The 27286-nt window shown below is 41.7% G+C and overlaps 1 protein-coding gene across 2 annotated transcripts; it reads right to left on the reverse strand.

Annotated features, from left to right (window-relative positions):
- Positions 1-1548: 1548 nt before the first annotated feature.
- Positions 1549-27083, reverse strand: LOC148356665 (retinal guanylyl cyclase 2-like). Of its 2 annotated transcripts, XM_088347375.1 has the most exons (24): positions 26902-27082; positions 25771-26018; positions 20292-20522; positions 20054-20209; positions 19226-19368; positions 18630-18785; positions 16866-17015; positions 15247-15463; positions 15096-15171; positions 12860-12944; positions 12651-12767; positions 12509-12592; positions 11386-11562; positions 11167-11320; positions 6986-7129; positions 6765-6913; positions 6530-6693; positions 6010-6133; positions 3028-3096; positions 2774-2948; positions 2613-2711; positions 2441-2526; positions 2265-2350; positions 1549-1730 (listed from the first exon to the last, which is right to left on the reverse strand). In XM_088347375.1, exons 2-24 carry the CDS (start codon positions 26009-26011, stop codon positions 1643-1645), a joined length of 3171 nt encoding a protein of 1056 aa, XP_088203501.1. In that variant the 5' UTR covers positions 26012-26018; positions 26902-27082; the 3' UTR covers positions 1549-1642. The 2 variants fall into 2 exon arrangements, with proteins under 2 accessions (XP_088203501.1, XP_088203500.1); XM_088347374.1 differs by having other exon boundaries at positions 15096-15463; positions 26902-27083.
- Between the last annotated feature and the right edge of the window lie 203 nt (positions 27084-27286).

A 27286-nucleotide genomic window follows, 5' to 3' on the forward strand; every position in this document is an offset into this window, starting at 1 on the left:
TTCCCAACCTGACACTGAACATTAGGCCTGCAGCACAACAAGGTGTAATATCTGTGTCGTGCAACCCGCAGAGGCCCGACAGCATACACTGGTTTACCCCCTCCGCATCATGTGCATAGTATTTAATAAAAGTACAAGTAATGAAAATGTGTTGATTTTGGTTCCACTCTTGTCCCAATTGAGCCAAAATGATTGTGTTATCATTGATCATTATTTTAGTTTTACCCAATTGTTGGCATAGGTTAAGTTGTGGGTGTATAAAGGTAGGACCGCTTGTGTTGTCTGACAAGTACTCTACCCAGAAAGGCAGAGAGTTTTGACTGCTACAGTAACGCCGAAACCGTATAATTGTTGTCCTTTTGGCTTGTCAATTATAATTGGCATATTTTAATGGAATTGAAATAAAACAAATGGGAATACATACCTGTCAACCTCCACGGCTCCATGCCCGTCGTATTTTCCCGTACAAATTACAAAATAATCGTACACTATCTTTTTTTTTTCTTAATGATGCATGATGGTAAATCCCCAGGCGTCAGACGCATGCGATTGACAAATTTGCATTTTTCCGTACAGATTTCGTTGTACGTTGTACTTGTCTTAAAATGCATAAAAAACGTACTTTGTACAGCAAAACCGTACAGGTTGACAGGTATGGGAACATTTTTCTTTAACATGTAAGCTCCAAACACGTTTTATGGTTGTTTTTTGGTTCTTGTATGGCTCTTTTAATGTTTTGGGTTGCCAACCCCTGCTATAGTTCATCTTTTTTCGTCTTGTATTGCCAAAGTTTCGGATTCAAGACCGTATTAAGGGGGTACGGGCTGCGCAATACCAGTGTGGGACGTGAAGGCATTTGCTAAATTGCCTGTGAGTATCGATGAGGGCAACGATGTCCTGTCTGTTTGGGTACAGACTTAAGATTGTGTTTGTGATTGATGGTACACAGCACTTAAAACCCTGAAAAGTCCCTATCAGGTCATCAATTAAGGGAAGCCATGTCCTGTCTGGTTGAGACTTAAGCGCTGCGTTACGGATGTCCAGTGTGGGTGGTCGACTTTGTTAGAGTTGATCGCTAGGAACTTTTGATATAAAGCTTTAGTTATACTTGATCCTGAATTGGGCCTTGCAACTGAAGATCGGAGGTTTGTGGAAAGCCTGTGTCCATCGATGATTAGGTGTTTGAATTTGAGGATTACAAAGTACGCTGGCCACCTCGGTACGCAGGAAATAACTCCTGCAAATTAAGGAGGTGAGCCGTTGAGGTCTATGGGATTCTATGTTTTATGTTGGGGTTTGGTCTGTCTGAGTGTCTGTAGTTGTGGTTATCTTGTCTATGTCTTTTAAGGTTTGGACAAGGAGGTGTGGAGAATTAACATAAGTTGAGTTTTAGTAGTGTATGCCGAATGCTTTAACCCAATACTGCCTGCCCCCTGCTAAACATCTATGACTATTTTTATTTTTTCTCTTCTCCTTTCCTAGATTTTCTTCTTCCGGTATAAAAAATACACAAAAAAGTCCACGCTGTTATCTTTTGCCTTTTTAAAAAATAACCTTCTTGTTTATTTACACTAAATGTGTCCAGCCTGAGGTAGTGCGTGGTGAGTCATGAGTCTTTTATGCATGTGTCCGTTGGCAATGTCTATTTCTTCATTTTTTTCTGTCGGTCCAGAAACTTCTGTCTTCTTTCGATGGGGATTTCGTCAAGACTGATTCCATGGTTACTGGCCCTGAAACATACAGATACATGTTTTTGTGACATGCTCTCACCACCCTACCAAAAAGCTATCATCCATCCGTTATCTGCACCGCTTATCCTCAGTAGGGGTGCTGGAGCCATCCCAGCTGTCTTTGGGCAGTGCGCAAGGGACACCCTGAACTGGTTGCCTGCCAGTCGCAGGGCACACAGGGACAGACAATTCGCTCGCTCATTCCCACCCAGGGACAATTTGGAATGGCCAATTAACCTGACATGCATGTTTTTGGGATGTGGGAGGAAATCCGAGTGCCCGGAAGAAACCCACGCAAGCATGGGGAGAACATGCAAACTCCACACTGGAGGTTTCGATCTCATGACCTCAGAACTGTGCTGCACAGGCGCTAACCACTGCGCCGCCGTGCTGCCCCAAAAGACAGTTGGGATGGGCTCCAGCTCCCCCGTGACCCTACTGAGGATAAGCGGTGCAAATAATGGATGGATGGACAAACATTTATCAATCAAATCTAAATAGATGGAGATATTTAGTGCCAACGTCCATCCTTACCCTCCCTTGAGGTCAGGAGGAACAGGAAGAGGTTTATTGAAACCGTCCCGCCCCACTAGCCAATATGTGTCCTCCGAACCTTTCACCTAAAAAAAACATATTGTCACCAGCTGTGTGAGATGGACCTACCAGAAAAGTCTTTTCGAACATGCTGACAAGCAGCAAATGTGGGGTACCTGAGCTTTTCTTGTTTCCATATGGTAGCCCAGTTTGAGACTGGTCAGGACCTTGACTGTGCACAGGCTGATGTGGATTCTGTACGCTACAAACCAAGTGAGATTATCTCCTGTGTTTTGTTTTTTGGCATGTTATCGAAGATTTTGAAAATGGTTTGATTTTTGCACGTACGAAGTCCGCTGGCTTCCATGTGTGAAGCCGTGGTCACGGTATCACCGAAAAGACAGTACCGAGGCATCGTGAGACCCACCACGCCTGCCACAACTGGACCTGAACACATAGTAAGTAAACTATTTTGCTATTGCTACCATGTTTATTATTTTTTTTTTTACCAGAGTGGAGTCCAATTCTTATCTTGACTTTAATCTCGGGCATGTGTTTGATTTTAAAGGCTCCGATGGAGTGAAGGATATCCAGGGACATGTTGGAGACCTCCGCCGCATGTTTATTTCCGTTTCGGTTGGGAACACCGGACGCTACCATGTAGGCATCGCCGATCGTTTCCACCTAATCAGTAAAAAAAGGAGCTTAGCACAAAACGTGGATGACCATGCTTTAGTTTCCGTGGAGAGGGCTGAGTGCCTACCTTGTAAACATCGTGAGATGCAATAATGGCGTCAAACATGGTGTAGAGGTCATTAAGCAGGTCTACCACCTACACAAATCAGACGATATCGAGAAAAATGTATTTGAGTCATGTATTTTTTTAATAAATCATGAACGGTATGTAATCGCCCATTCCCAGTTTTCAAGGAATATGTCCATAATAATGATAATAATAATGAACCGAGTAACAACATAATAATACCATAGCAATCACAGTTCACTTATCCCTTAACCTGAGTCGTCAGGGCACCACAAAAGACGCAACTGTGGACAACTTTCTCCACTGCTGACGGTTCCTGGCCCGTTTTCCTCTCCTCCTGCCCCCCTTAGTCTTTGCCCTGGAAATTATCTTGGCCAGTCCTGATGATCTTGTGACGTGACCATAACCACTGAAGTTTTCGTCTGTGCACAGTTGACAAAGGTTCTTCGTAAGGTCCATCGTGCCCTTCAATGGTGTTGCGCACTGTTTTGTTAGTCACATGAAGCTGAAGTTTCCTGAAGCATCGCATTTTCACGGCCTTGATTTTTCTTTCCTGTTTTGCTGTGAGGGTCCATGTATCGCAAATGTAGAAGAACATGAAGGTTACCAGCCCTTGCATGAGTCTGATCTTTGATTTCATGGATATGTTCCTGTCCCTTGTTGGGCTAGACAATCCGTGTCCCGATGCGTGTTCGATTCAACTTTCGAGATTTTGACCAGGTATTTGGACGAAAAAATGAGTTGAAGAGAGCAGTTCTGTTGAAGACTTGTTACAAAGAAACAAACAAAATATTCTGGGATTGTTAACAGGACAAAGTCATCCTTAACCAAGCATCGAAAAATGGCTGACCACTATTTTCATATGAAGGAAGGTGGATTGATAAAAATGGAACTTAACTGAAACAGTATTTTCCTATCAGAATAAGGCAGTGACATCATCACAAGAGACCTTTGTTAAAACTGGATTGAGCAGGGCTTTGATGGTGGTTTGATAATGTGGCAGACTTATTATATAATTTGAAACACTGTTGGGAAGTACAACCACTAAACGAAAGGAATACTTTGAAACATCAAGTGAATCAAACTACCGGTAGTAATTCAAATCTGCAAATGAACAAAGTGCATTTATAACAAATAAATGGATAATGTGTAATGTAATGATTAAATACTAAAACTAAAATAGCTGTAAAACTCATGGAATCATGACTACATATTAAGTGACACATTTTATAATCTAACAGCCTCCCAAAGGGTTTAAGTCTGGCAAGTGTCGCTGTGGTATGAGTTATCCTGGCCAGGATTTCTGGTTCTGACCCCTTTTCCGGTTTAACCGCTCCAAAAATTTGGTGATAAGTACTACCTCTCTGTGGTTGATGGTGATGTTTGTGGTTTTTGTTGGCCATTACTTTTTTTCTGTGCTGATTTCCATCCAATACTGGGTTGATGCTTTGTCCAGGCAATATACATGATCTCTGAGTTGTTCTTCTGCCAGTCCAGCAATATCATCAGCAAAACGGAGGTAAGAGGCGTTGTGTCCCCTAATGCTCACTGTACTTTAATGTAGGTCCAGGGCATCAGTCAAGATCCTCTCCAGGAAGATGTTTAATAAAGCCTTGTGTCACACAGACTGTTGTTGCAGCCTTTTGAGACGTAATTTGACTTGAAACCACGCTACAAGAGTACAATTGATCAGTGGCATTGGTGTACAACTGTTCAATGGTCTTAACTAGTTTCTGGTCCATAGTGACCCACAAGGCGGCATGCCATACTCTATCAAACTCCTTGAAATCCAGATAGACGAGGTGGAGGTACCTCTGGTGTTGAAACCTCTGCGCTAAACAAAAATCTGTTCTGTTCAAACAAGAACCACATCGCACGTCAATGGTATCAACTGTAGTGGAAATTAATGTATTTCTTGTTTTGCTTTGTTACAAGTTCAGTTACACCGATCTTCATGCTGCACTGAGCCATTTGAAGAAATATGGATGTTTCACAATCCCATCCCACAAACACGATTTTGAAGTTCGATGACGACACCAGGTTGAATTTGTGTCTAATGGGGCTGAGGCTGCATACAGGAAGGAGTTGGAGAAGCTGGCGATGTGGTGTTCAGTATTTATTTTATTAACCGCTACAAAATCCAAGAAAGTCCTACATCGACTTCAGGGGAGGAATCGAAGACCCTGCTTCACTTATCATCAAAGGAGACTTTGTAGGGAGAGTCCACTCCTTCAGACTCCTGGGCTTGCACATCTCTAACTACCTTTCCTGGTCCACCAACGCCAGTACGGTGGTAGGGAAGGCCTATAAGTGACTCGACTTCCTGGGGATTCTGAGGAGGTGCAACCTGGAACAGAAGCTGCTGCTGCCATTGTTCCAGAAAACAAGCATTCTGGCATACGTCGACACATTGTGGTATGCTGGTAGCCCGGAAAGGGACAGGCAAAACAGAGTAATCCACACAGTCCAGAAGATCGTTGGCTGCTCTCTGCCCAGTTCTGGATGAAATTGGCTGCTTGCCCTCTGGTAGGTGCTACAAATCCCTTAAAACAAGGACTAACAGGCTTCGAGACAGTTCCTTCACCAGAGCCACCCTAAGCAAGTGCGCAAAACTTATTCAAAATATATACATTTGGACACTTATGTCAGAAATGTTGTTTCAGCTTTTGTTATTGCACTGTTTTTCATTGCCTCACTATAACTTGGGCCAGTCTCTAAGCCCTTTGTTGTAAAAATTTTTGCTTACTTATCCTGACAGTCTTTAATCTTATGTTTCTCTTGAAAGTTTTTGTTAAATTTTTACCCTGGAGTGCCATATCGAATCTCAATGCATACAATGTTTCACTACGTTAATATCAATGACAATATGGACAATTCTATTCTAGATTGAAACAAACCCTTTAATAATCAGAGTTACAGTCCCTGAATTGAAATCATATCCCCTCCCCTGAATCGTAAGAAGCAGTACCGAGTGGTTCGTACCTCGATGGGTTCACTGAGAGCCGAGATTGTCGTGAATCCGACGATGTCGCTGAAGTAAAGCGTGCAGTCCGAGTAATGCTCCGGACGAACGGGTTTTCCTTTCTTCAGCGATTGAGCCACCGACCTGACCGTCGGGAGTTACCGCAAGAAAAAACACAAAAGAATTATAGAAACCCCTTGCTGTTTTGCCATTAACTTTACACAGTTTTGCTACTTTACGGACTTTCATGTGCATGGTGTTCTGCAATGTAATTGGCTGAACAGTCTTTTTCTGCCTAAACCTTGCGGTCTAAGTTGTAAATGTACGTAAAACTGCTTGATGGACCTACATTACGTACTCGCTAATCTTTCTCTCTTTCGAGTTTCTCTAAAAGCTGTCATGTCAACAAAACCTTCTACACGGAAAAAAATCGCAGACAAATTTAGACTTTGCCAGATTTCTACGTCGCAGATTTTGACTATCACAGGTTCTCTTTGAAACAAAACTCACGAGTGATTACTGTATTGCAAGGTGTCTCACTTGGGCAGCAGTTGTCCCACCAGCTTGTCTGTTTTGTTCCTCTCCACTTCTAACTCGTCGGTCCGTTCTCGGATCAGATCTTCCAGGTTGGAACTGTACTGCTCCAACATTCGGAGCATGGAGTCGATGATGTTGGCTTTCTTCCCTCTGTTGATGCCTCGGAACTGCCGTGACATGAAAAGTGAGAACGAGGATTTTGGAATCTAAGTTGGCCGGCACCTTGGAGGGACTTCACCTGTTTGAAGACCTCGTCGAAGCTCGGCCTTTTGGCCGGCTCTTCGTTCCAGCATTCGTTCATCAGAGTGAGACATTCCGCCGGCGCTTCGTCTACCAAAACTAAGGGCCGGCACAGGGGCGGGGGCTGCTTCAATCGCTCTATGATCTCTGAAAGATAAGCGGAGCGGTCTGAGACGACCGGACAGCGATGTGAACTGTCGTGAGCGGGAGCATCCTGACCTAGAGCCGGCATGTCCATTACGGCGTAGGGCAGCGTTCGAGAGATGACTTCTTGTATGATGATGGAGAAGCTGAAGACGTCCCCAGCCATGGTGCCCCCTCGAACGGGACTCCTGAGGAGCTCTGGTGCGGTCCACAGCAGCTCTGGCACAACACAACTATATTCACCTTGGCACATTATGGACCAGGAGTACGGAAACCTGGTCTTCGAGAGTCATAATTACTGAAAACACCTTTTTTATGGAAAAATCTAAGGACTTTCAAATCCAATTTCCCAACTTATCCAGTATGATTAAAAGAAATCCCATAAGAATTATGGATTTTGCACAGGCACAAATATATTTGTGATTTACATATGCAATTTTCAATCTTGTGTTTGAATTTATGAAGACATGATTTTTGGATCTTAAGTAAAATGTAAGTATATTTGATTTTGAGACTCCTCTCTTCCCATTTGGGTGTTGGATAAAAATGACAATATGTAGCTTACATTTTTAGTTCCGGGAAGTTCTTCCCATTACCGTTAACCACTGGGAAACACTACCTCTATTTTTTGCATGGCCCATAATTGATCATAATTGAAACTTAATACTTGCTCTACTGCAGATTTCATAGAGACCAGTTTAGGTGTAGCATGCACCTGTCCTCTTGGGCATGACCCATAAGAGGCAATGCCACTTCATAGGACAATGCCATACAAGCTAATGCAAGCTGCAGTGAGTCATGTGGGTAGAACAATGGAAATGGCGGCACAAGGCCACAACAGAACCGTGTCGGCAGCATTTTTAAGCAGACTTGTTGAGAAACACAGCAACAATTTAAGGCATTTACAAGCACTTAACCCAATGTTCAACTGCTTTTCAATCCTTGGAAAGAATGTTAAAATTCAAGCATTTTCAAGGATTTCAAGCACCCGTATAAACCCTAAAGAGTGTGTTATTTTTAACATTGGACACTTGCAAAGGAGACTGCCAAGTTGTTACTTTGACTATTATGAACTGCTGACATGGTTGTCACTATGGGCCAATCATGTTGCTGTCCGTTGAATTCCACACCCTTATGGACGGATCTGCTTTTGTAACCTGGGATATTTCATTAAAAGAAAGTGTTCAGGAGAAGACCTTTGGTACAGGTTAGAATCTTATGTGAGGTTTAGGCTCTCCTCCCCCGGTTTAAAATTCATTGTTGTCATCTCACCGTTTTTGACCAGACTTTAAACCTAATAGCTTTCACACAGAGAGACTATGTGGTCTTAGAGGTCCTGCCTTTTGTCTTTGAAAAATACCCATGGATATAAGTTTTAAAAAATTATTTCAGTGTTATTATTTATTAAAGACGGGAGCATATTGCATTTAAGATCTACTAAAAAAGGGAAAGTGTCTATTTTGTTTTTGTTTTTTCGCCCATTTTTTTCAAGTCTCTGCTAATGAAATACAACAGAAGAAACTGGTACAGAACATTTTGGAAAAACTAGTTGAGAGAAAAATGACAAAACTCAAACTGATTTTAAGATGTACACATATACAGTTAGGCTTGAAAATAGGTGGACAGACACACAATTTTCACATGTTGGGCTCTACGTGCAACCACATTTGACTTGAAATAAAATATAGTGACCAGAATTAAAGTGCAGACTGTAATGTTTTCAACAACATCTGACTGAAAATGAAAGAAGTGTATTTATTTTTCAAACACACCACATTTTAAGGGCACAGATGTAATCCGACATTTAAGCATAATCTAAACAGAAAGGTTTGTTGTCCATATTTTGTTGCAAGTCAAAGGTAATCACTCCCTAAAGACTGGAACCAATGGACAACACCAAATGTTGGGTTTCCTCCTTGATGCTTTGCCACGCCTTTACCGCAGCAGCCTTGAGTTGCTGCTGATTGTGGGTATTTTCACCTTAAGGTTCTTCTTGATTAAGTGAAATGCATGCTCCATTAGGTTGAGATCTGGAGATTGACTTGGCCATTGAAAATATTCCACTTCTTTGCCCTAAAAAACTCATGGGTTTCTTTTGCTGTATACTTTTGGGTTATTGTCCATCTGCAATGAACCTTGCAGCATTTGGCAAAATCTGACGAGAAATTATTATTATTATTATTAAGCTTGGAGACGGATACACCCACTTCTTAGAGTGTTCTTCACTTGAGGACATATTGTAAAATTATACTTCTTTACTATGGAGAGTATTTGGCATTCGTCCGCTGCTGTTGTTTTCTGCGAACGTCCAGGCCCTTATGAATTGCCAAGTTCACCAGTGCAATCATTTTTTCTCAGACTGTCCCAAACTGTTGATTTTGCTTCTACAGGCATTTCACTCATATTTTTTTCTTTTTTTAGTCTTAGGAGCTTCTGCTACACCTCCACTGAGAGCTTCTTTAAACGCAAGATGTCTGGTCACAACAACAGCTTCCAAATTCAAAACCGCACACCAGCAATCAACTCCCGACTCTTTCATGACTTAATTGATGAAGGATTTACAAGGGAGGAGCCTTCTGAGTCAATTACTGCCCTGTGAGTCAATTGTCCTAATACGTTTGGTGCCTTGAAAAGGGGGTATAAAGACTGTAAAGAGCTATACTTTCTAAACCCTCAATCCAATTTGGATGTGGAAAGTCTCAAATGGCAGCTGAGATTGTGCACTTCAAGACCATATTTATTATGTTATTGGAAAGTGTTTATGTGAACAGCTTAAATAACAAAACTTGTCACTGTCCAAATATTTTAAGTACCGTGTTTTCCGCACTATAAGGCGCACATAAAATCTGATTTTTTTTTTTTTTAATAAGCTAACTATGTGCCTTATAATTCGGTGCGCCTTATATATGGATCAATATTGAGCCGCAACAGGTCTCGCAACTTACGGTAGGCAGCCACCGACTCCATTTTTCGCGTAGAAGAAGTGCGATTCTCTTTTATTTGTGCGTTTGTATGAAGACCCTGAAATGGCTCCTATTAAGAGACACGCTTATAACGCAGAGTTTAAACTCAAGGCGATCAGTCACGCAGTAGAACACGGAAATAGAGCAGCAGCGAGAGAGTTCAACATTAATAAATCGATGGCCAAGTAAGGAAGACTAAACAAAGTGTCCGTGGCAATAAAGCGAGATGGCCACAGTTAGAGGACACACTTGAACAGTGGGTTGTTGAACAAAGAGCAGCAAGTAGAAGTGTCAGTACAATAACTATTCGAATGAAGGCAACAGCGCTGGCACGGGAAATTAACATTAAAGAATTCAGAGGTGGTCCTACTTGGTGTGTGTTTACGTTTTACAGTTATTATGTTATTGCTTTTTTGTTATTGTTTTGCACTTGTTGTTTTTGCAGATTACGAGTGTCACTATATTGCGATTGCACTAACGTTTAATTTACCATAACAGTATCAGACGTTTTTTTGCGTGTTGACTAAATGGAGGAAAAGTAAAATGTTATGCCTTGCTGTTGTTCAAAGATGTTAAAGATGTGTCACAAAAGTGCTTTACCTCAGATAAAATAATAAAACAGCTGTTTATTCATTTTGGGCGTGAATGAAGATTGTGGGAAGCTTGTTTGTTATCTATTAATAAAGTTTGACTGACCTATCTGACTGTTTTGTTGACATTCCCTTTAGCGCGGCACCATCTAACGGTTGCATAACGTAACTACATCCTCTACTGTAGCCAAGTCAAGTTAAGTCACATGTATTTATATAGCCCTTAATGACAAAAATGTCTCGAAGGACTGCACAGGATTACAATTACAAAATTGCACAATTACCTGATCTTAAACCAGCATGCACTTATAGCGCCTTATAATGGGGTGCGCCTCATGTATGGAAAAAGTTTAAAAATATATCATTCATTGAAGGTGCGCCTTATAACACGGTGCGCCTTATAGTGGGGAAAATACGGTACTAAATGTTTTTATATATATGAACTAAGATTCCCTTTTCCCCCTCTGAGCCCCCTTAAATGTTTTTGTGCGCCAATGGAATTAACACTCATCACGTCTCTTTTCACCAACGCAGCTGATACGAATAACAGTATTGTAATCAAGCTTGCCGATAAGTTCAGCTGTGTTGGACAAGGGAAAAACTGACAGGGACAAGGTCTCCCTATCACCGTTTTGGACCAATCTGCAACATCTTGGGTTGGACGAGAAGCTGAAGAAGAACAACAGACCCTATTCTTCCTCACCTTGCGGGTCATCGAAAATCTTAAGGCCCTCTGACTGAAGGATCATGGGAATTCCATAGTCGGTGATTTTCAACACGAAGCGGCCGTCTACCAGACAGTTGGTGGACTTCAGCCGGCCGTGACTCAAGCCTCGCAGGTGGAGATGTTTCATGCCCTGCAAGATCCCCGTCCAATACCTTTAGTCACGATTTCTTTACACATTGAAGGTGCCAGCCTCACCTTGATGAGGTCCATCAGCAGGGACGATTTAAACATCCAGTCCAGCCTCATGTCGCCGTCGGCCAACAAATCTGCCAGGCTGCCGCGGGGGCAGTGCTCCACCACCATGGCAAAGATTCCCGAGTCCACGAAGAGCCCCAAATAGAGGTTCAGGTTTTCATGTCGCATGTCTCTCAACTGGAAAAGCAGAAATTCATGCATATAGCAGATCACTGTGATCAGTTTTGGGACTAACTAGTTACATAGGAATGTGATCTCGGAAAGCAATTATTTTCCCCTGTAACTAGTACTGTGACAAATTATTAATAAAATGACGTTACTCCACTGGCATAACTACATGGTGCATCACTCTACTTACTGACTGCAAATCATGAATTACAGTCCCGTTATTGTGACGCAGGAGCAGACACTATACACTTCAAAAACAACCCTCGTTCTGCAAGACAGCCCTTTGAAGGGCGGGCATGCTTATTCTTACCTAGGAAATACAACTAAAAACAGTTACAGCGGCACACAATGCGAGAGTGTTGGATTTCTCCTCATGGAGATATTCTACCAACCACATACTGTATGCATGCATCTAAGTCAAATTTACAACTATAATATCAAGGGTCAACTTAGGCCGTGCGTGGGGTAGGCTGTGTGGGTTCTATAGGAACAGAAAAATAACAGGAAAATGAATGGGGCAAACGTGAGCAAGGAATATACTAGAAAAGTGTGCTAAATTTCTGACTTTTTATTCATACAGTGATTTTTACAACATGTGCCTGGAGGAAAAAAAGAAAAGATCTTGGACAGTAGCCAGAAGCCCTTGGTGAGGTTTAAACCCCAGAGACAAAATGGATATAGTGTGTATCGGCTAAGTGTTTGTTGGCAAGCTCCTAAAATTTCACAAGCCAAGAAATATCAAGGATCCACTGCTTCCACAGATTGGTGTAAACATTTTCTTCTGTTTATTTTTTACGTAGCTAGATTAAGGGGGTCGGCTTCTGTGCAAGTTTATACTGTATTTTTTACTAGTTGGTAGCTTTCCAAGTAACATGCTGGTTTTTGGTGTAACTTTCACTAATTACCGATTTTAACTAATGCGCCCAACACTGACTTTGATGTATTCCTTTCCTACCTGGCTGAAGATCTTCTGTGTGTTTTGGTTGACGCCGGTCATAGATCCATTCATTGGGAATTTCTTGAGCCAAACCCAGTCACCCTGAGAACAGAGATAAATAAAAAATTTGAAGGGAGCCCGCCTTTCCTGTCCAACCCACCTCCAATATCCCGATATTAGAGCTTTCGGGTGTGGTCAAGATGTAGCTTCTGGCAACGGATCGGAAAGGTGTTTTGATTTCGAGAAGACTCCTCATGATGGACTCGTCGTTCAGCTTCTAATGAACCCACCATCAAAATGTTAGGATTTTGAGTTTAGGCCTTTGCTCCTGTATGACACCCGATGGGGCCGTTGCGTTTAACGTCAAACCTTTCGGCTGACTTGGGTGTCGATGAAGACAATGTCATCTAGCGTCAACAGGAGCTTGGACGTGTTCTCCACTCCCCTGCGCTTCCTGTGCAAACAGATCAATTCATGATGTCAAGAAGAAACGATTAAAGTTGAGATTTCCATTCTATCGGTACTTGTATGATACAAGTACACACAGTATATTATTGAATACACATCAAGTAATCGTAGAACAAATTGTAAATTAAAAAGCATGTATCGATTTTTAGGACTGTCACGATCAGGTATGCCATTTTCCCCCAGAGGGCAACCAATAGCTTAGCACCTGACTAACCACCCTAACCCACCTCTCTGACAGACTCTGTTGTTGGGTAACTGCCATTGTTACGTCATGTTTGGTTTTTGTTTTTGGCCTTATCTAGGGTTTTAAAGCATTTTTAGAGTTTTGAATTATGATGTGCAGCACGGCAGCGCAGTGGTTAGGGCATGTGCGGCACAGTTCTGAGGTCATGAGATCGAACCTTCCTGTGTGGAGTTTGCATGTTCTCCCTGGGCTTGCGTGGGTTTCCTCCGTGCACTCCAATTTCCTCCCATATTCCAAAATGCATGCCAAGTTAATTGGCTGGTTGAAATTGTCCCTAGGTGTGAATGAGCAAGCTGGCTGGAAACCAGTTCAGGGTGTCCCGTGCCCACTGCCCAAAGATAGCTGAGATGGGCCCCAGTACCCCCGCTACACTACTGAGGATAAGCGGTGCATATAATGGATAGATGGAGGGAATTATGATGCTTGTCTTACACACACACACACAGAGTTGTGTGTTCAAGCCCCAGTCGTGCCAGTACAAATTCTAGGGTTAATGGTTTAGGGTTTTGGTTGGAACAGGGTTTAGGGTTGGGGTTAGGCCTTAGCCTAGTGGTTTGAAATGTGTTTACGGTTACAAATTAGCCACCAATTGAAGCCATTTATACTTTTGAGCATTCAACATTGCCGATACCTCAACTGGTAAGATGCTTGCCCTACACATATAGTGTTTTGGGTTTAATCCCCAGTCATGAAAGTACAAATTCTTCAGTTAGGTTATGGGGGTTAGGGATTTGGTTGGATTAGGAAGCAATCTTTCTTTCTCAAGGTCACCCAAAAATTGGAGGTCCTTGAGAAAGTAAGTTTCTGCACTGGCCATTCAGGAAACTGGAGCGTTTCTTGTCTTACCTGCGTTTGTTTAGTCCATCTGGAAAGAGAGTGTTAAGTTTTCTTATCCAGTGTTTTTCTGCCTTACGTCTTTCTTCTTGTGTCCAATTGCTGTTTGTTTGTAGGCCCCATATTTCTAATGCCTGTAGTCCATGTTGTATGAAGTGGGCTGCAAGGTGTGTGTTACTTTGTCTGTTGTTTCTAATGTTGTAAATGTGTTGTGCTAATCTACATCTGATGGAATTTCCTGTCTCTCCTATATATTTAATGTTATGGGGGTTAGGGATTTGGTTGGAGCTAGGGGTAGGGGGTTAAGACGTAGCGATAGGGGATTAGGGTTTTTGTTGGAGCTGGAGTTAGGGTTAGATGGAGCTAGGGCCGGGGTTAGTGTGTTAGGTTTTTGGCCTCAATCTAGGGTTTTTAAAGTGTTTTCAGTGTTTCAAATTAGGATTTTTGCCTTACACACATTCTAGGGTTAGGGGGTTAGGTTTTTTTGTTGGAGCTAGGGTTAGGTTTTCCGGTCTAATCAAGGGTTTTAAAACGTTCTTATGGTTTTGAGTTGCCTTACACAAATAGTGTTTTGGGTTTAATCCCAAATCAAGCGGTAAAAATTAGTAAGGTTATTGGGTTAGGGTTTAGGCTGACAATAGGGTTGTGGTTTTGGTGGGAGCAAGGGTTAAGGGGTTTGGGCCTTAATCAGTGGTTTTTAGGCTTTCAAATTACAATGCTTAACTAACACACAGGGTTGTGGGCTTGATCTGAAGTCAAGCCGGTGCAATTTCTAGGATTAATTTCTAAGGGTTTTGACCTTAATCTAGGGTTTCATTAATATTTTTTCAACTTCTGGTCCCGAGTCGAGCCAATACAAACCCTAGGGTTTTGGTTGGAGCTAGGGCTAGAGGTTTAGGGTTTCAGTCAGAGTCTGTATCAAATCACAATTTGATGCGGCACGTTTGCCCTAGTGGCTCAACGAAATGAAGTGAGTAAGTAAATAAATAAACGTTGAAAGCGCTTGTTTGAATGTTTATATCCCAGAGCCTATTATGCAGTTATTCCCTGCTGGGTTACCTGATCCAAAAGAATAGTGCTCCAATTGGAATGCAGATCAACATGAAGAAAAAAAAGCCAGTCACAGCATCAGTGTCTGAAATAAAAAAAATAAAACTGTTTATTGACGACCCACCCTGAAAGAATTGTCCACATTTGATTTTCGAGCAACCTTTGCAAGCCTCGTCTGGATCGAACCAACAGAAGCTGGAGCTTGGGGGCCTCCCTCCCGGGAAGTCAAAGGAACGCTTGAGCGGCTTCAAATTCCCAACTGGCCCGATTGTGTTTGTTGGAGCGAGAGTGTGCGTGGGCACAAGCTTGTCGCCATCACAATCCAAAACCACGTAACTGGCCTGCATTCCGTGGCCATCTTTGCCGCCCTGCAATACCTGGAGGCAGCGGCACGGGCATGGGAGTAACAGCCTCATCTAAATTCATCTAAATTCCCAATCCAAAATGTACTAAAAGCAAAGAAAATGCTCTTGTTAAACCTTTTGCAAAATCTGGACAGTTTTGATCCCTTTTGAAAGATAACCCTCTGAAGTTTTGTTCCTAACTGAAATAATCACTGCAGGTGCTACTAACATTGAGTAATCAAAGTTGGAACACTCATAAATAGAAGGTTTTTATTCTTGCCTGATTTTTTTTTTTTTTGCATTCAAATGCCTGCTGGGACAGAAGCATGAAGGCTTCCATGGTCCCCAGGCAAAGTTGATCACAATCTGGTCATTATTATAGTACACATTTTTTTATGTTGAATCCCAAGATTTTAAGCTTTCTGATTATATGTGGCATGACGTATTTCAGTGACTGGTGACATCTTGGGGCGGCATTAGCTCATGAGGTATAGCGCTAGTCTTGGGATCAAGAGGTCGCAGGATTGATTCCCGGCTCCTCCGTGTTATATGTCAAAGTGTCCTTGGGCAAGACACTGACACCCTAATGCCCCTGATAGCAGATAGTTGTCTTGCATGGCTGACACTGCTATTGATTAATTAGTGTTTAAAAGGGACAAGTATGAAGCACATTGTAAATCGCTTTGGGAGGTCTTTATTGACCTGAAAAGCGCTATATAAATGCAGACCATTTAAGTCTTACAGACTCGTCTTTGCTTCTCAACAGGTAAACATATATGCAGGAGTATGAAAAAAATCATAGATACATAATAGTTTGGTATCTTTCTGATAACTAGGGACCGCTTATTGAATATTTTGGTGTGGCAAAAGTTAACTAATTAATAGCTATATTTCGGGCCCAAAACAATGACACCATATCATGCTGTTTTCAGTCCGATAAGCCTGATCATTATCATGTATCCCTCTGTAGTTAATAACTAGTGTCAGCATGTAAAATATTTTTTATGTAGTAGTAGCAATATTTCGTCTCCTTTGTCTACAGGCTGTTGTGGTTTTACAGGCTTCTGAATTTTCTGCTCTAGATGATTAAGATTGTCAACTGCAGACAGGATCACACTCTTACTCTAAAGGAACAGTGGAAATCTCATTTATACGTTCATGCGCGTCATTAATGAGATGACGAGGCATTTGGCTACTGAAAGGAGTCATAGTTATTCCCGTCGTCTACACGCGCTTCATTAAATTTCGTCACTCTTTACATGCAGAGCACTTGGCAGAAATCGCATTGCATCATCAGCCACCGCGGGCCACTGTTTTAATTAAACAGTTGTATTCCCTTGATCCGCACCAGTTCTAAGTCAGCATCGTATTGTAAGCTGCAGTGTTTAAAATATAAAAAAGTAGCATATTTTAGTCTGGGAATTACAGTACCTACCTGGTTGAATCCCTTGTAGGCGAAGCCCCCGTCCGACTGGACTAACTGATCACCGGTTACCCATCGCCCACCACCTGCCTGACGACGCTCTTCCACGGCTTTGGCAACAAAGTAAACCATGTTGAAGATGGTACCAAAAAGTGGAGACACCTGTTAATGAAAAAACATATTTCACAGTTTTCCAAGGATATCGGCATCTTATATTTTGTGCCCCTTTTTATTACAACAGGATGTAAAGCTACAATTAAACATACATTGTAGCTTTTTTCAACACGTGCATCAGCAAACCGTTTGGACCTCACAAATGACAGCATAGGATACCTAAACAAGTAAAATCGAGAACAACATACCACCCCAGCCCTACCTGGGCTGGACATTATGTGGTATGCTATGTGCATGTGTACTCAAAAACATACAGACATAAGAAAAAAATAAAAAGCAACATTATCAAGCACTCATCTAGGAGGGCAACTCTTTAAAGCTGTTGAAGTAAGTAATTAGAGAAAGCCAATAGTGGAAGAATTGTAAGACAGATGCTTCAATGCTTGATCTTTTTAAGTTTTAAAAACAAGATAGTATCCTTCAGCTACAGAAAAAAGGAAAGGTAACTTGGAGATTTCCAATGCAATTAAAAAAACATTTACCATTTACATTGCCTTGCTAGCAATGATGTTAAAACTACAGTATCCTTTTGGGTATAATTAAATGCAATCTTAGAAATATTTGGTGTAACTTGCACTATCGATGGGTAAAGTTGTTACTTCACCGAGAATAGCTGTCATAGTGGCAAACAGCCCTTCCAATAGTCCTACAGTGGAACATATGACTAAGAACGCAGGGGGAGCAATGGCAAGATTGCTGATTTTATCATAAAGATTGCTTTTCCACAAAGATCAAAATCGATTTGTAGCCTCAGTTTAGTTCTTTCTCCCATGTCTAGTATAGGATTGGTCACTCAATGAAAATATGTAATTGTAGATGCTTGAAATCATTCCCCTCTGCGATGGGTTAAGTAAAAGCAGTCCTTTCCCAGTCCTGTCTTGAAAATAGGGTTAGAAAACCAGTAAAATACTTTGAGAAAAAAATCACGAACCTGAAAGTAACTAAAATCATAAGAAGCTGCCAGCTTAGCATATCTGTCAAAAACACCACTTGAATATAGGTCTTGAAATATTTTGATACCCTTATCCTGCCACACTGTCAGCATCTGGCATGCCACCTTCCCCCAGAGGGCGCCAACCGAGTGTGGAACTGGACACAACCGTGCCCAAACTCCACACACCTGTTCCTAATACACCTAAGACTTTATAATGACCGCTCGGACAGCACAATGATTCAGGTCATTGCCATTGTCATCCTAGTTGCCATTTCCATGCCTCTTTCCTCTTATCTTGTGTTACCATGTCAGCTTTTGGTTTTTGTTTATGGTTTGGATACTTTGATAGTTGTTTCAAGTTCTTGTTTCTTTTTGTTTGTTGTTCCTGGTTTTGGTCAATAAATATCATCCTTTGTTGAGCACAACCGACTGCAAACCGGCTTCCCTGCATTTGGATTCATCTATGCAACCGTGACACAAAATACTGGGTCTGAGAGCGAAGGAAGGAATAAGTGATTGTTATTTAACGGGCCAGGCGAGGAATCCACAAAACCTTTGAAACGCTGCCTAAACGGTTACCAAATCTTTAAAGTATACTTCTGTGTCTGTATACAATGAGGTTATATATTAAGGCAGGAACAGAAGAACTCCTACAGGAGTTTTTGTACCTCTTTTGCTGAAACAGGCGATCGGATCTCTCGGTTTATTTGTGCTTGACGAAAGGCCTCGTAGAAGTTCTGATCCGACTCCATGGTGACAGTCAGAACAGAACTGTAGGCATGACGGAGTTGGGTGCTGTTTGTCAGCTGGGAAAACGGCATGTCCTTTAACAAAGAATTAGAATGTTTCTTAGAAATCAACGTTATGTAGCGCGTGCACAGATATACACTAGCTAAAGGAGTGGCAGACTACAGCTCGTGGTCTGCTTGCAGACCATCAAGCTTTTTCATACAGCCCGCTGAACGAAAATGGTAAAAAAAAATCATAACAATAAATGTAATAGTAAATAATGTATCAAGTCAAGTCATGTTTTTTGTGACGCCCTTAATCACAAGAAGTCTCAAAGGGCTGTAAAGACTGCAGACTACTATCATACCACTCCCTGATACATAAGGGCGAAGAAAAACTCAAAATCTTCAGCATGAGGAAATGAGCTCTACTAATTAAGGGATCAAAAGTTGTGCTGGAGAAGAGGAAAACCTACAACTTGAAGAACATGCCAAACTCAAAAAGGATCTCTGTGTGGTCTCCTGTGATAAGATACCTGGTATGGCAGCGCATATAGCAGTGCGTCATATGGAATAAAGACGTAGCCGGCTGACACCATGCCCATGTCTAGAGCGGCCAATAGGAGCTTTCTCTGATCTTCTCCGCCAATTAGGACAGATGTCATGCACAAGATCACCACTGAAAAAAAATAAGGTCATATCACACATCCTCAAATAAGAAATTACCACTCCTAGACTGATGCCAAATCCTTATTTTGACTATAATTGCGCACTGCTGTTTTTTTGACAAGGGACTGTTTACAACATTCTCACTTTTGGCCAATCATGTTGCTGTTCTTTGATTTTCACACCTTGCATGGCGTATCTGCTTTTGTAAGTTAAGAGATTTGATGCAAAGAAAGGGCTCAAGGTATGGGCAGACTTTAAAACTGATTGAAATATCTTATCCAAGGTTTGGCTTTTCTCTCTTCTTACAAGTTCAAAATTCATTAATGTCTTCTCTCCTTATTTTAAGTGTATACTAGAATTTGAACCAGTGCCCAATGGCATTCACAGAGAGAGAGGCTGTTTGGTTTCTAAGGTCTTGGACCACCATTGTTACCTCACTACCTGACTTGCAGTGAACTGAACCCTTACCTGCCCTTTCAGATCACGAGTACCACCTGATAAACTCGGCTGCCGCCTTCGCTATTTGGATTTACAGGAACACCAACCCCTCCACTGAATCTTGGAACACGATTTTTGCCTCGCTACCAGACTATGAGTGTACCGAACCCTTGCCTGCCCTTCCGGATCACGAGTACTGCCTGAGGAACTCTTGGACTTTTGTATTTTCTTTGAAAATTACCCATGACTTATCTTACCTTTGACCTTGTCTGCATTTCTGACTGCTTTAAGTGCTTCTCGAGGGCCACTTTCTGTCTTTGTTTCCATTGTAACAACAGGGCCTATTGGTAGGCCAAGGGCCCTGAGGGCGGAGGCAACTTCCTGTCCGGTGCTCGTCCAAATGTCGGTCGGAGCTGTGTTGGGACGAGAAAGAACCTGATAAATGAGCGAACGTTCTCACATCGAGATCGTTTTAAGCTTTTCATTTTTTCAGACCCGAAATCACTCCAACGTGGGCCCACTGGAAGAAGCGCAGAACGGCGAACAGGACCCAACTGGGGCGCGGAATGGGCGGAAGGTTCGGCCAGTCGGCATCCAGGCAGCCGGGGGATGCCAACCCTGCCTCCCAGTGTTGAGCCAATAAAGAGGCAGAGTGGCAAAGGGCCGGATTAAAGAGTCCCACGTAGGCGTGGCCATAACCTTCCATGTCAGCAAGTTCTGTTAAAGCTTTAAAATCACAGCAAACGGTTTTGTCGTTCAATAAATGACAGAAAAGTGCATTTGTCACTTATTCGTGACCTTTCATCATTTGTTCTCCTCTGCACTATCGCACTGCAGTGTTATTGTTATTGTATAGTGACTTGTTTACCTGACTGCCCATTTTGCACATCTGGTTAGCTGCTCCTCTTGCACTCTTTGCACTACTATATAATACTATACATAGCTATAATTATTAGTGTATTATTAGTACTTCAATACTCCAACTCAATACAACATTTTATTTATATCTGTACATTCAAGGAAACTGCGGGTCAGATGTATCGACATTTCGTTCTGTATAAACGTGTACAAGAATGACAATAAAGTATATCTGAATCTGAATCTGAGTCCGAATTCATGCCGTGGGGACAATTTTCAGCACAACACCAGCTCTTTCGGCTCCCAAACAGCTCTTCGGATTCTATTTGTTGCTTTAATCCATATATTACCAATGATTAGGTAATATCATGCACAAAATTACTAAAAAAGAATAAAATAGAATAGAAAATAGAATAAAGCGTAAAATGAAAAAGACAGAAATAAAAACAGAAACAAAAGAATACAAACACATAATAAAATGGAAAAAAATAGATCAAAAATAATTAACAAAAGAAAAAATGTGCAAAAAGCTAGGGATAAAAGAAATAAGATAAGAAAAGAAAATTGAGAACAAAAGAAGAAAAAAAAATGAACAAAGGTAAAAAGACATGAAAAAAAGGAAAGCTCGGAGAAAGGATAAAGAAGGACCAAGAAAAAAAAGGGGTTTTGGAGGTCTCTTTGATCGGTATATTACCAGTAATAATGTAATATTATGCACAGAATTAATGAATAATGTATTTACATGTACAGTGGAACCTCGGTTCTCGACCATCATCCGTTCCAGAACCCTGTTCGAAAACCGATTTGTTCAATCACTGAAATCATTTTCCCATTAAAAATAATGTAAATCGTTTTAATCCGTTCCAACACCCTGAACGTTTACCTTGAATGTTTAACGTAAACATAAAGCTAACCCAGGCTAATCATACGTTCGCGTTATCGTAATCTTCAGTACGAAAGATTACGCTAACATGAACGTGTAAAAATAAAAAAATCAGGTCGTTTACAAGTCATTTAGCACCCGGGTCTCCACAACAAGTGGTGAGCGGTTCATTGGAAAGGGGGCTGAGTCCCAACACCCTGAATGTTGGGCTCCGTTCCAACACCCTGAATGTTTACCTTGAATGTTTAACGTAAACATGAAGCTAACCCAGGCTAATCGTGCGTTCGCGTTATCGTAATCTTCTGTACGAAAGATTACGCTAACATGAACGTGTAAAAATTAAAAAAAAAGGATAAAGAAAAGAATCATGCATAGGATTTCTTACCATTGTGGTGGTCAGCAGAAGGCGCAGGTGGACGGTGGGGTATTCCCTAGCAAGATCAGACACTCCACCTCCTTCATATTTTGCTATTATTTCTTTCTTAAATGCAATAGTTGTACGCACTACTTTTTTTTCACCTGTAGCAACTTTGCTGCTTCTTCGGAGGCAAAATTAGGGGCTAAAACACTTCGTACACCTATATTAAAAGCGAAAGCAAAACGAAGCACGTCCGCACGCGATAACAGTTGGTCAAGAAAAGAGCGATCTGCACCGTACGCCGTTCAGCATCGCACCCTAGCGTACGCACTCACGCATTACCGGCATTCGAACTCCAATTTTTTGACCAAACAGCGAAGCAAGAATTTCTCAAAACTTTTGGTCGGACTTCGATTTGTTCGAACTGGGAGGAGTTCGAAAACCGAGGTTCCACTGTATATATTATTCAACTAAATCATAAAAGCATTTTTGTCCAGTTTTTAGGGAACCTTTAACTTTCAAACTTTCAAGCTTTTTATCCTAAGCAACTTTAATGTACTGTAAAGCAACTGGGAACCCTGCGTGACAGAACAAAATGTCAATTTAAAATAATGACTTTTCAATGCAACAACAAATTGACTTTAAAAATAAAATTTTAAAATGAAGTTAATCGTAAAACACATTATCCTTGAAAAATGCTTGAGACAAAAATTAAAATATTTACAAGACTAAAACAAAATGAATCACAAAACAATTTTAACCTTTTAATACTCATCAAATTTAAATTCAACAACAAAGAATTCATGAAAAAATTGCATATTGACCAATCACAACAGGGGAAAAAGTATCTGAATGGACTGGCTATTGTTTTGAATCATGAGCCCTGTTGTAAGCTGCGGCTGAGCTACTGATTACGATTAGCGTGCATCAGTGCTATCCCCAAAAACTTTGAGGGGGGTAATAATAGTTGTGCTCCCCTATCCATTTGATATGCCCCCCCCCTAAGTGTTTGGCACAGTAATAAATGTGTGCTCGTCCTTGTATCACCATCTTTAATGGTCACCTGAGCCGAAAACATGTGACGTAAACAACTCTGGGCAGAACTGAAAAGGACGCAGCCGAAAAATGTCAGGTGTGAGGGGTAAACAAGAAGAAACTAATCACAGAAGCAACCAAGTGGCCCATGATAACATTGATTGACCTGCAGCCATACACAGCTGAAGTAGGACAATCTGTGCATAAGACAGCTATTAGTCACACTTTTCACAAGTCTAGCCTTTATGAAAGAGTGGCAAGTAGAAAGCCCTTTCTGAAAATATCCATCATGCCCGTTTGGCATTTGCAAAAACACAACAGACACCATAAACATGTGGAACAAGGTTCTTTGCTCACGAGACCAAAATTGACTTTTTGGGCTGAATGTAAAGCGTTACGTTAAGACTGCACATCACACTGAAAACACCATCCCCACTGTCAAACATGGTGGTGAAAGCATCATAAACTTGGGTTTCCTTTCCTTATCTGGGACTGGGAACATCATGATAGTTAAAGGGAAGATGGGTGGAGCCAAATACGGGGCAATTCTGGCAGAAAATCTGTTGGAATCTGCAGGAGAAATGAATAGTTTCAAACTAATAATATATAGCTGTTAGAATGGCACAGCTTAAGTCCAGACCTCAATCCTATAAAGCAGGGGTGGAGTGTCACTTTCAAATTTCCTTGTAAATCAGTGTGCTACACCAAGTTTAATGACTCGCACGTTTTTTTTACATTCAACAGAGCTGTCATTGTACACCAGCCAACTCGTCCTTTAATTCATATTCATGTTTCGTAATATGACGTTTAACACTTGCTGTGCGAGGTACAACGCTCTCGAGGCACAATGCACAAACAGCGCGGTCATTTTTTGCACAAAGCCCCAGTCATCTGTCCACGCTGTCTGGAAAGAGCGAGATTCTTTTCAATTATCGGGCGCTGGTGTTTCTGTGGCTGGTTTAAAACTCGAATCTCCCCTCTTCTCCTCGCCGCTGCGCAGACACACGGAGCAGAGGAGGAGGGGCGCTACCGTAAAGCGTGCAACTGAAAATGTTTAAATTTAAGGTAAAAATGCGCTTTAAAAAAAAATCATTATTTTCCCGTGCGCTCGCGTGCAACTGGTTAACCCCTGGCGTGCCACTGCTGGCACGCGTGCCACAGGTTGCCGACCCCTGCTATAGAGCATTATTTAAAAGATCTGAAAACGCTGTGCACAAACAATCAGCATCAAACTTAAAGAAAGTTGAGCTTTTTAGTTAGGAAGAAAGGGCAAATATTTCTGTTTCAAGATGTGGAGATCAAAATTAGAGTTCAACATTTAAAAAGAGAAATAATCTTGACATGATTGCTGGGATGGGCTCCAGCACCCCCGCGACCCTACTGAGGATAAGCGGTGCAGCTGATGAGATGAGATGAGATATCACCATCTTCACTGCTCCACAGTTTAAGTTTGTTATGTCTATACCATGCTACACTTTTTCACAAAATTGATAAGGCATTTCAACCAAAAAAACCGTATTGTTATAAAAATGCACAGATCAAAATTACAGAAAACTTTCAGATGACTCCCACTTAATGGTGCTAATAGAGCACATTGTGCTAATTCCCTCTTAATTTAACTGGCATTCTAACAGCCAGTTTCACTAACTTTGCAAGTTGATCGTTTCAAAACTGTGACTTTAGGAATATTGAATCTTTTCAAAACAACTTCTCATTCAAGTCGCCCAGGAAGGCTGGTTGTCCACAGAAGACAAATGCAAGAGAGGACAGGTCATTTGAAGAATCCATCCATTATCTGCACAGCTTATCCTCAAGTAGGGTCACTGGGGTGCTGGAGCCTATCCCAGCTCTCTTGGGGCAGTGGGCAGGGGACACCCTGAAATGGTTACCAGCCAGTCTCAGGGCACATAGAGACGGACAACTCACTCGCTCATTCACACCTAGGGACAATTTCGACCGGCCAATTAACCGGACATGCAAAATTTCTCTTCACGGTTCACGAATCCGGCGACACGGCGGCTCGGTGGTTACCGCACAACCGTATGGTGCGGAGGTTCAAGTCCAGCTACCAGCCTTCCTGTGTAGAGTTTGCATGTTCTCCCCGAGCTTGCACGGGTTTCATTCGGGTACTCCGGTTTCTTCCCACATTCCCAAAAACATGCATGTACGGTGGATCGGCTGGTCCAAATCGTCCCTAGGTGTGAATGAGTGAGAGAGTTGTCTGTCCCTGTGTGCCCTGTGACTGGCTGGCAACCTGAAGATAGCTGGGATGGGCTACAGCACCCCCTGCTCAGGATAAGCGGTGCAGATAATAGATGGATGGATGGATGTGTTCACGAATTCCTTAACCGCGTAGGTCATCAGGGCACCATGAAGACACAACTCTGAACAGCCTTCTCTACTGTTGACGGTCCCTGGCCTGTTCTAGAGTCTTTAGGATGAACTAGACAGACAAAAATTGTCTGTCTCTACGACTGTGTACCGTTTGCAAATTCAACACCAGTGACATTTCATCTGGTTTTTCATCTTGATCGTCGGGACTACCCACGGACTTTTGTAAGGCACAGTAGTTTACAACTGAAAGGGTTCTATCTGCACTCTTCACTTTTACCTTAGTTTAATTCATTGATTTTATTATGTTTTATCGGTGGTTTTAATGCATTTTAAAAACCACATTTAAAATTTTCAATGTCTTTTATTGTGTGTTTTTAACCTGTCTGCCATTTCTGTAAAGCACTTTGAATTGCCTTGTGTATGAATTGAGCTATACAAATAAACTTGCCTTGCCTTGTCTAGTTTCTTGTGAAAGAGCTTAAAAGTCACAGGATATGTCTCCTTACCTTTAGAAGTGGAGCACTCCTCATCCAGCAGTTTGACATCGTACCAATAGCCTTGACTCAGGCTGACGTCAAGTCGTAACCTGGAGAGTGCCAAGTTGGCTGCGGCTGTTGGCATTGCCCTGGAGAAAATTGGATCGCATGACCACGGACCAACCAGAGCCAACTTAAAGGTAGCGCTCCAAACCTCCGCAACACTCAGCCACCACAAAAACAGGCCCAGCAACCACCTGGGCAGCAGCATCCTCACTCTGGAAGGCACCGAGGGGAAAAAGAAAAAAGGCCCTTCAATTAGAAAAACAAAAACAAAAAAACACTAAAATGTGTGTGTGTGTGTGGGTTATGTGTGCATTCATCTAATCCAGGGTCCAGGGATATTCTTACTTGGCAGCTTTACAGGATTAAACACCTCACCAGAGCGGTCAAAGCGAGCAGCAAATGTCACACTCGATGCTTGCGGCTGTCAACTTACATTTTTAAAAGGAGATTATTACAGATTCCTGCATAACTCCTATGAATAGGATATAGTATATCAGGGGTCTTTGCCCTTTTTCAAGATAAGCGCTATTTTTGGTTACAAATTAGCGCAAAGGGGCACTCAGTTTAATATGCATTTCTAAAGTAACAATTTATGATGTTATTAATATGTTGTTACTATGTTATTAAGTCAAGTCATGTATAATTGTATAGCCCTTAATCACAAAGTCTCAAAGGGCTGCACAGACATTACGACGTTAATAATTGGAAGTAGGGTTAAATAGACTCATTCAACCCCCCCCAAAAAAAAGAATCCTAGAAAATAACAATGACTCGGAACTGATCTGCTATTTTCGCAACATATGTACTTAGGGGACATTGTTTTGGAGACCCCTTGCATTAGATTCTTGAATTTTCCAGGGACGAAATTTCATTCAAAGTCCCCCAAGTGTCATAATAAAATATGACCTATGAAAGTAAATTGTCTGCAACTTGTTGAATTCTGAATAATAAATAAATCACACAGTTTCTATGGCATTGAATTTCAAAATTTGAACACATTTAACTCCCTCTCGGTGAAAAGGAATCTCACCCGTTTAGCAAGTCAAAGGAATATCAACTTTCAGCAAAAATAAACAGCAAGAATGGATTCTTTACCTTGGTCTCCGAGCTTCATTTGTCCACAGAAAAGCTAGCAAACTGACAGGTAGAGTCAGGTAGAGGGAGCCGGCAAACTACTTAAAGAGGCTTTGACTTTAATCTTGGACGTTTAGCTTAACATATGAGAGCGAGTTAAGCTAGCGTAACAAGAGAGCGGACTTTCAATTCGCCGATAAAGACATCCCACCCAATTATCTCAGCCAAGAATGGAATGTAGCTAATGAAGAGCTGAACTATTCTTATTGTGTTACTTGATTCAACCAACCTTTTTATTATTTGGTAAGCATAAAGGGCTACCAGTTTGATATGCATTTCATTGATGGGTCATCAGGGCATCCAAGGCCTTTTCTTCTGGCCTAAAAAATATCTGAATCATGTGATA

This window comes from Urocampus carinirostris, chromosome 11 (assembly GCF_059441175.1).
Source record: "Urocampus carinirostris isolate Australia breed hairy pipefish chromosome 11, RoL_Ucar_1.0, whole genome shotgun sequence".
In the NCBI taxonomy this organism is placed as follows: Eukaryota; Metazoa; Chordata; class Actinopteri; order Syngnathiformes; family Syngnathidae; genus Urocampus; species Urocampus carinirostris.